Below are 17,501 nucleotides of genomic sequence, written 5' to 3'. Positions count from 1 at the left end.
TAGCATGTGGTGAATATCATGCTTTGGACGTCCAAGACCAGGCCTTGAGAGATCACAGAGCCTCTGCTACTGCTCTCCTGATTTCCTAAGCCTCATATGGAGGAGAACAATCATCTTGCTGGACTCAGGGGTCCAGCTAGACCCCAGTCATTCCAGACACAGACATGGCAGTGAAGTCACCTTGCTGCTTCAGTTCCAGCTGAGCCCCAGCTGCACGGAGCTGCACAAGTGACCCCAGCTGACACCACATGGAGCAGAAGAACCACCTCAGCTGAGCCCAGCTGCATGGAGCTGCACAAGTGACCCCAGCCGACACCACATGGAGCAGAACAACCACCTCAGCTGAGCCCAGCTGCATGGAGCTGCACAAGTGACCTCAGCTGATACCACAGGGAGCAGAACAACCACCCTGGCTGAGCCCAGCTGCATGGAGCTGTGTGAGTGACTCAGCTGATATCACATGGAGCAGAAGAACCACCCTAGCTGAACGCAGCTGCATGGAGCTGCACAAGTGACCTCAGCCGGACACCACATGGAGCAGAAGAACTACCCCAGCTGAGCCCAGCTGCATGGAGCTGCACAAGTGACTCCATCTGACACCACATGGAGCAAAAGAACTACCCCAGCTGAGCCCAGCTTCATGGAGCTGTGTGAGTGACTCAGCTGATACCACATGGAGCAGAAGAACCACCCTAGCTGAGCCCAGCTGCATGGAGTTGCGTGAGTGACTCAGCTGATACCACATGGAGCAGAAGAACCACCCTAGCTGAGCCCAGCTGCATGGAGTTGCACAAGTGACCCCAGCTGACACCACATGGAGCAGAAGAACCATCCCAGCTGAGCCCAGTCAACCCACACACTCACAAGGAAGAATAATCCATTTTTGTTTTTAGCATTATATTTTCAGGTGGTTTATTTTATAGAAAAATTAATACTTTAAAATAATGCTTATAAAATATATACTTTAAAATACCTTGTGTAGTTACTTTTTCATAATCTCCAATAATTTCTTTTTGATCCTTCATATTTTGTGGATACAGAAGCACATCTATAAAATATATTTTTACTTTCAACATTTATGCCTTTTGCCTTTGCATTGCTTGTTTAAATGTCAAATATTCCAGTAGAAACTTTTTAAAAATATGGTCTTTTTAAAAAGTATACCCTCATTTAGTTTCTGGGCTTAAAAAGTCTGCTTACAAACATTTTTCCATTAAGTACTATATAACTATTGGGAATAAAATATTCTTTGTTAGGCTTTGGAGGTATCTCTCAAATCTTACTTTTTAGTAAAAAAAGGTCCTAATTCTATTAGCTATACCTTTCTGGGGAAATTAACATAACTTTTAATTACTCTGCTTTACTGTAACTTATTATAATTAAAGTTTTTCTTTTATTAAGCCAGCTAAACTTTGGCCAATGACAACAAAAAATCTTTTAAATTTACCATTAAATTTCATCTAAGCCTTCTCACACCAACATTAAAGGCTGATATTGTCTTATAATTATCTTTATCTGTGTGTTTCTCAGGAAAGAATCCTATTATGGAAGGAGGCCGCTTCTGAATTTCAAGATAAATTTACACAAGGGCATTATTATTATGTGAAATTCTGAAAACAATTAACTGCAAACTTTTTAGTTTCAGGTGACAAGTGAGACAGAGATACTCTTGGATGACTTTTTCAATGTCCTCTGTACTTTGGCCTCCAACTGTTTCTTATGCCACCCCACCCCCAGGTTTTCTTCCAAGAAATATCTAGTTACCTTACTCATCAAATTTATTCCTATACAGATGCTTGATATTCCTTAATAATTTGTTTAAAATTCTCTCTCTTTTTTTATGTCACCAGAGAACATGCATTGAGAGATGTGGAGGACTGAGATCCACTTAGGGTCAGGTGGAGTACGTGGCACACAGTATTTAGCCCAGAGGAGCCAGCCAAGTAGCCCAACAGGAGCTAGAGAACATTAAGTAACCAAATGCGTCATCTCATACCACTAGGATAAAGACAGAAAGTGACCTCTGGGTGGATAAGAGCCCCTCACTGGGGACAGCCAGGCTGGCGGAGTGTGTGTGCACTGCCATGGTCAACAGGGTATTCCGAGCTGGCAGCTCTGGACTGTCCTTGGGCAGGTTTCCTCCAGCCTCCACAGCTAAGTGCTGGTATTACATTTGTAAGCTTAGTTTTACAGGGAACCAAGTTTTTGAGTAAGGGCAGGGCCTTGTCTTGACTAGATTTTATAGCTTAGGCTGGACTGATTTGCATTGTGGAGGGGACTGTAGACCCCAAATGATAATGAGGACTCCATAACACAGCCAGGGAGAGGCTCCCTGTTCTGGAGATAGAAACCAGTCACCCCAGTCGGTCTGGGGTTTGGGTGTGAGCCAGAGACCCTTGCCCTCTGCAGGGACCCTCTGCAGGGAGACTGCACGGTTCATTTCAGTCTCACACCCTTCTCTCTCTCAGGCTCATTTCACCTTATTTAATTCTATTTTCATTGCCTGTGGTCAGCAATGTCGTCTGGAAATGCTCCTTTTCTTTACAGGGAACTTACTAAATGCCTGTCACAGGGTGCCTGGTGACTCAATCACTATCATACCATCTACGTGATGTTCTTTGTATGAATAGAGTTTAAACATATTTAAGCAGCCGTGATTGGCCAGGTTATTTTGGCACCTCTGCTCTATTCTTGAATGGGATAGTAAAATCTAAATTCCTAAATGCATGTGTCCAACGTCAACTTTAGCTCTCAAACAAAAGTAAACATATCATACACTGAAACATGCAGAGTAAATGAGACAGATCAGTGGGGTTGGCACAGGTCTGTTAGGGATCAATCACGTGATGAGATTTCATAAGGGCCATGGCATCTCTATCCAATAGGCTGATAAATTCCATTGGAAAAGCCTGTTTTCAGATATGCTGACTAATTATAAAAAGCATGAGTAGAGGATTATTCCGAAGGAGTCTGAACTCAACAAGACATTTTGAACTGCCTTTATCAGTTTAATGATGAAATAAATAAGCACGTGGGCCTTTTCTGAGCTGTCTTTTCTTTATAATGTTTACTCTAGCTCAGAAGTAGCTTTGAGAACTGGTACAAAAAGATAAAGTCATGAACAGGGCAGATGGGTTATCTAGGCAAAGACATTTCTCTCTAAAGTGACAAGGTGACTGATCACACCTGTCACCACCATGCAACTTGCATCAAAGTGGCACAGGTCACTGGGCTGTAACCCACAAGTACAAGAGAATCTGATTAGTCAAAGCTCTGGAGCTGCAAATTCTCAACTGAACTTACACAAGCTGAAAACTGTCTCATGATGGGATACTACCTTAAGGAATATGTAGTGAATTGAATTATTTCCCCCCCCAAACTCACTGAAGTTTTAGTTGTGTCCCCCAAGTTTTATGTATTAGAAACTCAGCCCCCACTGTGACTGTTAAGTGGGTGGGAAATCCTATTATGGTCATTGAAAGGTGGAGCCTTGAAGAGGTGATTGGATTGTAGGACCATGCAGGAGTGAATGGATTAAAAATGGTGGTCAGGGTCATGGTTCTGAGGGCTTTAAAAGAAGAGGAGAGTCTGTCTGTCTGTCTGTCTGTCTCTCTGTCTGTCTGTCTGTCTCTCTGCTCCACCATTTTCACAGTGTGATACTCTGCCATCACTGTTGCTGCCACCAAGACGCTCACCAGGTGTGTTCCCTGAACTTTGGACTCCCTAGTCTTCGAAACTGTACAACAATAAATTTCATTTTCTTTATAAATCACTCAGTTTTGTGTATTTTGTTATAAGCAACAGAAATGGACTGATACAGAGTAGCATCAAAAATTACTTAAATTCTCAAACACGACATTAACTCTTGTTATGTTACTTTTTCTATCAATGTTAAAGGTTGGAAGACCAAAGTCGTCTTCTCTGGAAAACAGGATCCCACAGTCCTTCTGTTTAATTTAGTCGTTAATGTACCTGGAGGCAATGGCTGGGGGAATTTCCAGGTCATACATTTTTCTGGGTCGGAGTGTGCCAACTACAACCTATATTCTTACCTCAGTTTAGAGATGCTCTCCGACGAACAGAACCATAGAACTGGAGGTTTAGGAGCAGTAGAAACCTCACAAATTCTTTGTTTTATTGATGAGAAGACTGAAGCCCAAAGCAATTAAACAGGTGCCTCAAGGGTCACTGTCGAACATTCAATGAAGTAACATTTGTGGGACCCAGAACAGTGCTGGTGCAAAGTGTGTCCGTCATAGCAGCTAAGTGGCTTGTGCAAAGGCCCCCAGCCCAGTGGCAGAGCTGCCATTACAACCTGAATCCGTGCAGTGACAATTCAGTCCGTCGCTGCTGCAGGCACCTTTCAGTTTTCTCTACCTCCCTGAAAAGACCCACCTCATAGCAGAGATTTATTCTGAAGGACGATCTATCTGAAGGGCATGGAAGGGAACCATGCAAAGACACAGATGAAAGTGGATGCAGAGATATGGGTGATAAATACCGTTTTAAATCTGAAAGATGAGCATGAACTGCCAAAGGACCTCAGAGATCGAAACCTGTGCTAGGAGCTGGGACAGCTCTAGGCTGTGCAGAGCCGTGTGCGGTTACTACCTACTTACTCCTTTACTGGCTCATCCCACATGGCTGTTTTGATACATGCTTGATAAATGAAGATAAGATAAAGGACCCATGTCTTTAGAGGTGGCTGCGGCCCAGAGGCATGTGTGGGTCACACTGCCCATGCCAAATCTGCCATCTCTGACCTCCTAAAGGCCTCCCTCCTACCTAACCTCTTTACGCTGCGAGAAAAGATGAAACATGCATCCTGTATGATCACCCCTACTTTTCTGATAGGAAAACAGAGGTCAAAGAGGAAAAATTATGCGTCCTACCATGTCACAGCTGGTGCCTGGACTAGAATTCAGGTTTGGGATCCCCTGCCTTGTGCTCACTTTGCTAAGTGACCCAGTCTTGCTTAGGAGATGTCCTAGTTATGGCCCAGCCGTCCCCTGCTTGTTTTCACCATCAGACATGGGCAAAGCATTGAAAATATTGACCAGACAACCCAAGGCACAGACATGTTCCCCTAAGTGGACACACAGGCCCTGCAAGAAAGTGCTCCCCGGGGTAGGCAGTGAGACCCAGAGGCTGGCGAGTTTTTACCTTCAAATGCCCGAGCAGCGTCCACGAGGTGGGACCAATCCAAGCCTGTGGCCGTGTCTGGGAGGGGCATCAGGCCAGGATCTGCACACTTAGACTTATCCGATAAGGACCCATCGGAGAACCAGAACTCATCTAAACAGAAACAAAGCCAGAGCGTCAGTCAGTCACAACATGGACCCTGCTGTCCCCACCCAGAATGTCAGTCAGTCAGTCCTAGCATGACCCACAGTGTCTGTTAGTCACAGCACAGGCACGACTGTCCCCTCCCTGAGCATCTGTCAGTTGTCAGTCAGAACACCGTCCCCATCATCCCCAATCAGAGCATCAGTCAGTGAGAACCTGGCCTCTGCTGTCCCCTCCCAGAATCAGTCATTCAGTCACAGCACGGCCACCACAGTCCCCTCCCTGAGCATGTGAGTCAGTCAGAGCACGCTCTCACCAACCCTACCCAGAATGTCAGCCAGTCACAGCACAGGCCCCGCCGTCCCTCCCAGAGTCAGTCAGTCAGTCACAGCACGGCCACAGCAGTCCCCTCCCAAAGTGGCCGAGGGAATCTTTCTGCAAAACATCTGCTCTCAATAAAAAAGGAAACGTTAAGCTTCAGTTACTCAAAAGGCATAGAGCTGGAAAGATGGAGATTGTGAAAAGCAGCCAACTCCTGCTAATTAGAGGTCAGGCAGCGTGTAAGGACTGGGCGGCAGGGAGATCAGAGAGCAACCCTTGCACGCATCGTCATTGCACACACGTTCTCCTCCAGGAAGGCTCCTCTTGAGTACACCCAGTCTGACAAACGGCTGGATAAATCACTGCCTTCTTCAGACGTGACTTTCCCCTTTTAAAAAGCATCACAGAGGCTGGCCCGTGGCTCACTCGGGAGAGTGCGGTGCTGATAACACCAAGGCCACGGGTTCGGATCCCATATAGGGATGGCCGGTTTGCTCACTGGTTGAGCGTGGTGCTGACAACACCAAGCCAAGGGTTGAGATCCCCTTACCGGTCATCTTTAATAAATAAATAAATAAATAAATAAAAATAAATAAAAAATAAATAAATAAAATAAAAAGCATCACAGGTCTTACGTTACTGTAAAAAGGTTTGCAGCAATCCCTACCGAAGCCCCAGTTATCTAAATTGAGCACTGCAAATTTGAGATGCCTCTAATACCAACTTATTATAAAAATCCAGTGAGACTAAGTTTCATTTTACAATGCACAGAAACGGTGGTTGGGTTTTTTGATTAAAAAGATGGTCCTATCACTGACGAAACTAGAAATCACTCACCTACCCTGCCCTGAATGTTGGATAGTTTTCCTTTGGCTATCAATGAAACTTTTCCATGTCTTTTTCTCCTTAAACTCTCATCCCAGTAGTTTACGTGTTTAGGTCATTAACGCCACTAATTGTTAAGAACTCGTGATACCCCCGAGGACAAGTTTTGAAAAGGTTTCCACTGGACTTTCGTTAGTGTCTCTCTTCTGAACCTGCCCAGAGCTCTGCAAGCAGCTGCTGGCGAGCACATGTGACCGACGAGACCAGTCCCAGAGATGACCACCCGGCTGTCTGCGCCTGCCATTAAGCTAAGCAGGGAACATAATTAACCAAATGCACCTGTCGTTTTTGTTCCCACATCTTTCTGCATGGCTGTGAAACGCTGGCATCTGGACTAAGATGATCGCGTTTGTAAATTTGGCCTTGAAGGACACCTATGGACTTCATGCTCTTGACAAACTCAGGTCTTTAGCAGCCCTCTAGCAGCCACAGCTGAGCCACTCAAATCACTCTATTCCCAATGCCACCACGTTTAGATGTGGTGACATTCCACCAAGTCATTCCTGGTCCTTGCCAAGGGGTGAACCCAGAGCGGATGGAAGTGGCCAGGCTGGGGTGGCACTCGGCACAGGTTCCCTTGTGTCCAAGGGCCTTCCTGGCAGGGAGGAGGTTCAGGAGCAGACGCTGGGCTGACCTGCCCCTCTGCAGACAGCTAACCAGGCCCAGCAAAGTTCCCTCACTCACAAATCACTTCCTCCCGTCTCCCAAACCCACATGCCACTCTGTTGAAAACAGCTTTTCTGCACCAAGTGTAAGGAATTATTTCACTAGGTGGCAATTCCTTTTGCCACTGATTTCCATGTGGCCAAATTCGTCAGGAAATGGGGTAGGAGCGTCCCAGCTCCACGAGGCCAGGTGGGCTGGGAGCTGGGCCCATGGGACACTCCCCTTCTCACCCCCCAATGCTGGAAAGAGGGAGCCTCCGGGAACGGAACATGATTCAGGGACACGGACATGTCTATGGAGAGCACCTTCTACTCTCCGTGTTCTCCTAAGAAACACCAACTTGAGGATTTTGTTTGCCTCTAGAAAGAAAGAACGTTCCACTCCAGCTTCTGGAATTCCTAAAGGAATCAAGGCTAACGCCCATTCCACACTTTCTTCACCCAAACCACTCAATAGCAAGGTCCTACTGGCTCTAACAGGAGCCAGGTAGAGAGAAAACACTCGAGAGGACAAGAGGAATGAATGCAATGAGAACAGAGGGGATGGTGGCTGGTCCCCCTGATTCAGAAGATGGGGTGCAAGACTAACGTCCCTACTCCCCACCTCTTGTCCCTCCTTGGCTGTGTGCTCAGGGCTATCTGCCCCAATACTCAATGGAGCAGTTTCCTGACAGTCTTGGGTTAAATAAAGCTTTGGCTTTTCCTTAGCACCCTGGAGTTCTGTGATATATGGCCATTTGCAGTCCTGCCAGGCTCACATTTGAGGCTTGGAGGCTGTGGCTGGCGTGTGTGAGTGAGTGGGCCCTGCTGTCCACGGTGGCCTGGCTCCAGCCCACTGCCCTGCACAGGAGCATGTGGGGACGACATGCTAGGGGGCACTGATGGTTTGGGCCTCTGAGAAGGTCTCAGGGTGCACATTTCACAGCCCAAGGCAAGCCCAGGGCACCCCTCTCACCATCTCTAATTCTTACGGAGCAAAAAGATGAAATACAGATTGTGACACTTCTTTATTACACAGTATTACTGGGGTGTGTGAGGGGGTGTCTTTTGTCTATTTGGCACTGCAGAGCTGGCACAGAAGGTTAGCAGGTGAGAAGTCTCCCTTCTCCAGCGTTTATGCGCAGCACTGCCCATGCTGTGTTTGACAAGTGCGTACCGTCCGCCACGTGACAGGGGCACCACGGCAGATAAGACAGACAAGGCTCAGCCCTCACGGAGCTTCACATCACAGGACAGACAAGGAACAAATACACAAGAAACACAAGGGGGAGAGGTCTCCTGCAGAACAAAGACCAGGTGACGTGGGCAAGGTCTGTCTGAGAAGGTGACACTCGGCTGGACCCAAGTGACGAGAAGGAGCTAGCTGCTCGATGAACAGCAGAGATCTGGAATAAGAGCCCCAAGAAAGCACAGATTCAGACCCAAATCCATCACCTCTCAGTGGCAGCAAGAGCCCCATGTCGACAGCGGTCTTCTAGATGGAGTAGCCACCGCATTTGTTCCCGAATAACCAAGAAGCATCGACATTTCCTTTTCTATTGGTTGGCAAATCAGATAACTGGGAAAAATTACCATCCTGTTGTTGTTGGTGGTGAGACTCTGAATCAGCAAAAGTCCTTTACAACACTTTTAACCGACAGGAGAGATCACTGCCACCCACCGACCGCTGGATGACGTTTACTAAGCAGCTACTATATTCCAGGCATGGCCAGGAACCACCTCAGAACCTGGGGGCAGAACAACCAGTAAGACACAGACAGGTTCTGCTCTCTAAGAGCCCGATCGACAAGCAGACTGGTACTGGTGGTGGTGGCCTGATGGGGTCTGGAGAAGGGACACACACAGACCCGGACGAGGCCCGAGCTACCACCTGCATTCTGCAAGGCCATGGCCGCTGTGGCTCTGTTGTTTCCTGAGTTCATGGTTTTACAGAAGAGGCACCACTTGCCTTGGGTAGCCTATTATGTCAAATCCAGCTCTCCCGAGCCTGTGTTCCTTTGGGAGCCAACACTGCTCTTCTGGAAGAAAAGACAGAGACCCCATCAGTGGGGGTGATGGTGTTGGCTCGCTCTCAGGCAGCCCAAGATGGCAGGTGGTGCAAGCTCCTGACAGTGAGCACGGCCACCACTTGGGATGACATCGAGCTCCTCACAGAGCGTCTTCTACTGAAACCCCGAGTCAACGTCGCACAAGCTATATATATCAGAGAGCATCACAGAACGGGTGGGAGGAGCAGACACTGTCTGAAAGCATTCCTTGGGCTCAGTGGAGGGATGCGGTTCGACAGAACTACCCCTGTGGGAAGACACGCCATTCTCTGCTCATAATTCTGGCTGCCCACATCACACAGGGACCTAACTCGGGTCTATCTGGAGACTCCGCTCACGGACTGTGCAAGGGGGCACCTGCTCTCTGGCCCAGAACCTGCATCTTGTGGCTTCCCAAAGCTGAAATCACAGTGCCCATCTTTATCGAGTCTGACTTTACTGCTTTATTGTAAATGCCGAGGAGCCTTTTTGACAGCATTTCCTAGTCGTCAGATATCTGAGGTTTCACAATTACTCTCCAGAAACCAAAGGGTGTTTACAGGGAAGACTGAGAACATTTGACAAAAGAGAAAGAAATGCCAGGCTGAACGGTCAAAACCCAGCCTCTGATGGTCCGCGGGCACCTTCCACAATCCCAGCCTCAGCAGGGACTGTCCTTCTGGGGGTTGGGGCCCTTATCAGCTACCACACGCCACCACCAAGTCCACACCTGGGGTCTGTAGCAACACGTGTGCATTTTAACATATAAGTAAAATACTAGTTTATTTGACTTATTCTAACCCCCTCCCCCCGCCTTGCTTTTTTTAAACTTCAAGAGTCATCCTTTGGGAGGTACCTAGGTCAGAACTACAGGATTTGGAAACACACATAATCTAATACTCTGTTTTTATTTTTGAAACTTCATACTCTCATTAGTGTATCCTTCCTAGGAAGATTTCACCATTCCTTGGAGAGTTTTGACTTCCATTCCATAAAAAATCAGCAATTCTCTTTAAACTGTGGACCTGTCACTGCTTGGGATTGCACTGAATGAACCCAGGTGTCCTGTCAGTCAAGATGGAAAAGACACCATCACTGCTGTTCAGTGCCACCTGCTATCGGGCCTGTGAAGGGTGTGTCCACATGGCCTCTGCCTGTTTTTTCCTATCTGGGCCAGTAGAGAGACTTCCTTCTGTCATCCACCGATGGTGAAAACAAGGTCCTAAAAGCAATATAGGAACGTTTCAGAAATATTTTCGAATATGGATCAGCTGACATTTACACTTCCAAGGTGAAGACATAAGATACAGCACACGTCAGTGACTTCTCAGGAAATATATGGAATCACGACATGGATCACACCCAAGACGAGTTTGCGTATCCGTCTCACAAGGTTGGACTAAGATCTCGGTCCCAAGACAAGAAAGATTCTGAGAAAGGTTCAAACCTGAGAATTTAAAAAATACCCAAAAGAGAAGCTTCTGAGTGTAATAATTATATGTAGAAAAGGTGCAGAGATCAGGTCTTCCAATATTCACCGTGGGAGATGGGCTTGGGCTGAACCCCTTCCCCACAACCCTTGCTCCAAATTATGATGAGGTCTGCTTGAGTCTACACTGGTGAAAGACTCTCTCTTAGAAGATCAGGGGCTGCCTAGGAACGCTCTAGTTTTAAAGTTCAAAAGAATATGTGTGTCATCTAACTATCTACACAGCTCTTTAAAACCAGCCAGTGCCAGAAGATCTGACGGTACCAACCTCTATCTAAGTTTTAACCTGAAGCTATGTCTCTCCGAGAAACTAAGAGAAACCACCGGGCAGCTGCAAACCGTCCTCGTTTCTTGCGCAAAGACATTTTCTGGGCATTTGCACCCACACCGCAGCTTTCTGGTTGCTCCAGGTTTAGACTGTCCAACTCCTCTCAAAGAGTGGTTTCTTAGAGAGGGTCTGCGGAAGGACCAAAGACCACAGAAAGTGAAGGATGATTAAAGTTTGTCTTGAGTGGACAGAAGAATTGTATTGCACAAGACGGTGGTAGTCAGGGGCCCAGGAACTAGCATCCTCCAAACAACCAGATCCCTGAAGCTTAAACTCTTCTTGGGCAGGGGGAGAGCACAGAATTTGGGGGGAACAGACATCAGTACAAACGAACTCCAGCTCCCTTAGTTATTTTCTGTCAGTTCACCCATCACACCCAGAACGTGGTTTCGGGGTCGTTTCTTTAGTATAAAAATTGAACGACACACATCGCCAGAGGAGAAAGTCTCACTGGAGAGCAGAAAAGGGCAACTCCATTACTTTTCCTGGACTAAACCACGCAGGCAAGAGAGGCAGTTTTTAACCAGGACAGAGAGTGAACCCTGTATCCTGTCTGTTCCTAACTGTGCCTGTATTGCAGGGTGAATGTATTAAACCAGGACATGGTCCTTCAGTGCAAGAATAGATAAACCATGGTTCATGCAGACAATGGGGTAATAGTCAATGCTATAAAGAAACAAGCTGCCAAGCCGAGAGAAGACACGGAGGAATCTCCCACGCTTATTGCTAAATGGAAGAAGCCAGTCTGCAAAGGCTGCAAACTGTAGGATTCCAAGGACAGGACATCCTGTGCAGGACAAAAACTGTGCACATGGCAACGAGACCAGTGGTCGGCAGTGGCTGGGATGGAAGGGAAGCAGGAATAGGAGCAGAACAGGGGATTTTTAGGGCAGGGAAACCACCCTGTGTGATACTGTGATGGTGGGCACGTGTCACTATACATTTGTCCAAACCCACGGAGTGCACAACACCGAGAGTGAACCCCCATGTGAACTGTGGACTCTGGGTGATAATGAGGTGTCAATGCAGGTTCACTTTGTCACAAATGTACCTCTCTGGTGGGGGGTGTTCCTAGTGGGGGAGGCAGGGAGGGGTGGGTGTGAGTGGGAAATCTCTGTACTTTCCACTCAGTTTTGCTGTAAACCTAAAACTGCTCTCTAAAGCATAGTTTTGTTTTTTTAAAAAAGCAAAGCTAAAAAAGAATGATATGCATCTTTCCCATGGCAAGAAAATGCGGGAGGAATGGAAGCCCTGTGTTAACACAGGTACCATGGAGAGTCCACAGCCACGCTCAAGTGCTGCAAATGAAAGAAACAGCACTTGCAGGCAGAATTTTATTGGTTTTGCAAAAGCTTTTAAGAGCACATTAAAGTTACCTGTTTATAAAAACAGGGAAAACACTTGGAGGAATACTGGGGAATGGGAATTCGTCTGTCTGACCCTCCACGTGGCTGCCAAGGAGTTTAAAGGTTTCTTCCATTGAAGTAAATGAACCCTTTATAACAGGCAGGATATTATGCTACTTAAAAAAAACAGATTAAGATTTTCGTGAGGCAAGGTTCATTTCTAATTATGTTAAACATTAGAAACAATACTAGAACTTTCCTTTCATTTAGCCTGGGACTTCCATGCATATTAGGGAGTTCACACTGGTCCTCGAGTGAATGCTTTCTATGATTAAATTTTTAAAAACCTGACAAGGAATAAGCTTCTGATTTAATTCTAATTCTTCCTCTACAACAGACATTACGAAAAAAGGAAATGAAGTTAATGCAAAAAAAAAAAGATTGTCCTTGAAACCTAACACCTTAATAAAGAAGTGACACTATGTAAAAACCATAGATTTTTAGGATTCAAATAAAAATCATCTAGAAATCGGTTGACGTGTAAATATAAGTTGGACTAAGCTGGACACCAGGGAACACAGTGACGTGCACAGGGACACCAAGCCACCCATGGTGAAGCCAGGACCAGGACCCAGGTCTCCTGATGCCCACTGCCCCTCCCCTACCACCGGTTTCTGAAACTTCAAGAAACAGCACAAGGCTTGACTACCAAAATTTACTCTGCCCATCAGAAAATCCACCTCTCCCACGCCAGTTTCCTTTTCTAAAAATCAGGTTCACACATTTTTTCCTTTATAGATATAATAGCTTAGATAGGATAAAGAAATCATCACCTGATTTGATAAAAACATCTAGTACAGGTTTTCCCCTATCTCTCAAAATAGGTGGCATTGCCAAACTTTTTGAAAATGTCCACTCTGGGGCTTTTATTATATTTGAAAATTACTTTAAAAAAAAAAAAAAAGGAAAGAGAAAACACAGAACCAAATGATATGTATTCTAAAAAAAACCAAAAACGACCCCCCACACTTGCATTGGAGATGTGCCATTGGAAGACCCCCTGAGGCAGGAGCCATCCTACCAGCCCCCCTGGAGCTGGCCAGGGGGCAGAGACCCCTTACTTACTTCTGAGGCTCCCCATGCTGGGTGCCGGGTGGGTCCGCGGAGGCAGCGTGCTGTGGTAGGGCGGGGTGGTGCTGAACAGGATGTCATTGGGCAGGGCCTGCTCAAGGATGGAACTCCTGGAACTGCCAAAGGAGGACCCCCTGCGATGGCTGCAGACGCTCTCGTCAGAGAGGGTGCGGTACAGTGACCTCCTCGGGGACAGGTGCCCATACAATGAGAACTAGGGTTTGCACAAAATAGGGAGAGACATTAAAATCTGAAAACATGAAATTTATCTAAGTCTGGTGGGTTCACCTGCTATGGTGACAGCTGCTTTGAGCTTTCCTTGTTAGCTCAGGGATGCTAAACCAGCCACGTGGGTGATCAAGGCAAGCGCACCAGGGCTTCAGTGCAGTTATTGGATTTTAATGTTTTCCTCCTTTGACATTCTGTGCAATATTATCACGAATGAGACATGCACAGCTTTATTAAGTCTGATACGTTAAATGGAACCTCCATAACCTTGTAGCACTGACAGGTCCTGGGAATACATAAGGTTGCCATTTCAGGCAATAGTTATTCAAAACCACACAGAGTGCTGGCTTGATTTTAATCTGAAATAACTACATTTTAATATTAGGCAATTTCTGTACCGATCAACTACATGTGAAGTTCAATCGAATGTAAATATTAATAAAACTAATTTTGAACACTGAAGCTTTCTAGGCCATATAAACAGGCTCACAAAAATGGCATCCGTCCAGCAAAATCTTCCTGTCCACTGGAAAGTATCACTCGCAAAAGTCTGTACGACAGTTGTCGAAAACCGAGTTATGATAATGGATCACAACCATATTTCAAGGAGGCATTAAAATTATTGTGTGGTAAATCACAGACAGAGGAAGAAAAATTCTTACCAAAGCAGCAAGTAGTCAAATATGCAAGAAAAGTTAAATCACACCTGAGTTTCCAACTACTTCCTGCACATTCTGAACCATGTCCCTTTTACACAAACAATAGTGAAAACCAGAACGTTCACGTCAAACAAAGAAATGGCTATTTACATTTGTGAATGCAGCAAGGCGGCTAAAAATATTCCTATTGTACGTGTTCCTTCCATGCTGTTAAGTCTTCCAGCTGATGGATGGGGGCTGCAATGTGCCAGAGCTACAGAGTTAAATTTGCACCATGAAAAAGGAGGTGATTTGTCTCAGAAGGAAAAAAACACATGGAGATGTTCATTCCTACCAGAAGAAAAGCTACTTGCGCTCTAAATGCAACAGCCTGCCTTTGCATCTGAGCGCACACAGTATCACATTCACGATTTGATACAAGTTAAGAAAAAGAGAGTCACTGTCCCTTTTCACCCGTGACCAGCAGGTTTTTCAGAACAGGATGACAGGCCCATTAGACTAAAGCTGCTTTGAGGTGGTGTCTAATTACTGTTGTGCTAAGAGCACAATTAGGTTAATTGCGGCCTTGTTGCAGCATAGGGAAGAGAGAAGCACAAAGCCTTGCTGTTTCCCCTGATCACGGTCGATATGGCAATGCCCGATGCCTGTTTTCCTTTTCACTTGAACAAGAGGGGGCTCTGGGTTAGAAGTGGAGAGGCAGATCCCGTCCCTGACTCCAGCACCAAATACCTGTGAGGGCTTCACAATTCACCATCGGGGCCTCAGTTACGTGCAAAAAGGGGTGATTGGGCTAAATGAGCTGTAAGCCCCGTTTAATACTTTGCATTATCTAACAAAGTGGCTGAAGAGCCTGTAATGTTAATGCATAAACTAAATCTAACCGAGATAAGTAATCTAAAAGTCAGGTGGTGTGAATTCCATCAGTACTGTTCACGATCACCAGTTACCTCCAGGGACTGCACTAGGCTCCTCGCAGGTCACTTATCTCCCTCTAAAGTGGCCATTAAGTTATTATGATCATCTTTTCTCTAATGAGGACACAGAGGCCAAGTCACTTGCGAAACAACGTGGCTGATCATCGCTGGAGCTGGGATCAGAGGCTCAGCGGCCTGTCAGCTCTATCCGAGACAGAAAGCTCCCTTCATACCTGGCCTGGCTCCCTGTTGGTAAAGTCATGAGAGAATGTACATGTGGGAATACTCTGGAAACCCTCAAGTGTCTCTGGACTTGTTTTGAGTGTTTCTGGAAACTTCCAAGCCCCACAAAAGTCACCAACCTTTCTTCTCCCCTCCTCCACTAAGGGGCTGTCAGGAAGCATCAGTTTCAGAAAATCTTCCTTGGACAGAACGTGTTGAGGGTCTGCGGCAGCGTCTCCCACCCCTGCCTGGTGCTGGGTGGCTGCGGACACGAGGTCCATGTCACTGTACATCCTGCAGAAACAAACCAGAACAGAAGCTGAGAGGAGGGGCAGTGCCTGTGGCAGTGACAACTAAAACCCAGAGACCAGCTTTAACAACCCACACGTGCCCATAATTCCCAGTGATCCGGCCAGCTCACTGTCCCTGCATTTGTTCCAAATCCCCGTGCCATGTCACATTTGTGAAATGGACTCAACTGCAAAGTCAGATTTCTGAATAATTCAGGAACACATCAGATCCCCAAAGCCCAGGATGAGAAAAAAATACAGCCAACTTTTAAAAGAAGGTTGTTTTCCCTTTCCCAGTCTGTGTCAGAAAACACAGCTTCAACAATTCATCAGAGATCATCACGTGTCTTTTGGGCAACACTGTGCTTCTCAGGGACTCGAGCGAGCCTTTCTCTGGAGGCCGGACCACCAGGCCCCCATCATACCCAGGAACAGAGAAAAAGTCACCCTGGGAGCCTGGAGCTTAGCAGTCATTAATTCAGGCATGTGCCAAACATGTTTGATTATCAGCAATTCCAAAAAGCTGTTTGGATAAATAAAGCAGCTGTCTCCCTTAATCATCAGTATATAAAAACGTATTTACGGACAACAAAAGGCTGTCAGGCTGAATTACTGTGTTCAGCTCCTTGCCAGGGAGAAAACTGGGGAGTCATTTTGAAACAGTTTACTCTGAAAATGCAACCTGAGCCACCCAATGTCCCTGAAGGCATGGGGAAGAATCCGTGGCTGTGTCATCAGCCGGTGAACAGTCTTTGTCACACGACCTGAAACGCAGCACTCTTGGAACCTGGGGCCCTTGGCAGCGAGCCACAGAGGGGGCCTGAACATTACCACCGTGTGCCACTGAGATGGCTGTTTATTTCAGAAGGCTATCCTGCCACAGTATGGCAGCTCACTGGGAAATATCAGAATAACACATACACACACAAGCTTGAAATTAAGAATGATTTATCTGAAAACCTCCTGATATAGGACAGATTTCCCTGAACTTCTCTGTTCCATTCTTAAAGCAGAAGTAACACTGCTAACATGCACAACCTGGCTGTGCAGACAAGGTTTTCAAAATTTCTAAAACATTCCTAATGATCAGGCTGGTTTGTGCATGGCATGACATGAAAATGGAAGTGACAGGAAGGACCCAAGACATTGGAGAGCTTGTGCACAAAAGAGCTTAAGGAAAGCAGACATGTGGTTTTCATGAAGATCGCACCCAGCTGTTGTCCTGAGACGTGGAGTTGGGAGATGCTCTAGAGCTGCAGGCCCTGTGTGTTTTGGGAAAGATGCAGGGATAACCCCCAGGTCCCTTCGACAACTGTATGGATAAGAAGATGATACCTGTAATTACGGTGACAGTGTCTGTTCTAATTTCCATATGCGCTTGAATGAAAACCACTAGCCTTCTCTGCTAAAGGAGTAAAAAAAAAAATTGTCCGATGATGTGTCATACATATTCTGAGGGTTTACTCTGTCACAGTCTCTGTGAGTACAGAGATGAGCATGACACGGGGCACCCAGAGGCCCCCCAGTCTGGGGTGTGTGTGAGTGTGTGCTGTGTGGGCACATGCATGTGCACAGCAGGCTGGCATGACCAGTCCAGGGGAAGTCAATGTGGAAAGTGCTGGGCTAGAGGGTGCAGTAGAAAGCTTCCTCGGGAGGGGACAAGCCAGGCTCAGAGGCTCAGGAAGGGCATCTAGACAGAGGGAACAGCAT

General features: G+C 46.4%; 1 protein-coding gene across 1 annotated transcript in view; it reads right to left on the bottom strand.

The window, feature by feature from the left end:
- SIPA1L2 (signal induced proliferation associated 1 like 2) overlaps nucleotides 1-17,501 on the bottom strand; it is a 103,436-nt gene that overhangs the window by 8,759 nt on the left and 77,176 nt on the right. Inside the window, exons 15-17 of the mRNA XM_063082693.1 lie at nucleotides 15,642-15,795; nucleotides 13,473-13,692; nucleotides 5,164-5,295 (exon numbers count right to left, since the gene is read on the bottom strand). Of these exons, the coding sequence (XP_062938763.1) occupies nucleotides 5,164-5,295; nucleotides 13,473-13,692; nucleotides 15,642-15,795 (506 nt within the window). The remainder of the gene's footprint in view (nucleotides 1-5,163; nucleotides 5,296-13,472; nucleotides 13,693-15,641; nucleotides 15,796-17,501) is intronic.

Source organism: Cynocephalus volans, chromosome 18 (assembly GCF_027409185.1).
Source record: "Cynocephalus volans isolate mCynVol1 chromosome 18, mCynVol1.pri, whole genome shotgun sequence".
Lineage (NCBI taxonomy): Eukaryota > Metazoa > Chordata > Mammalia > Dermoptera > Cynocephalidae > Cynocephalus > Cynocephalus volans.
Note: the sequence above shows the minus strand (reverse complement) of the source record. Positions and strands in the feature narration are given on the sequence as shown.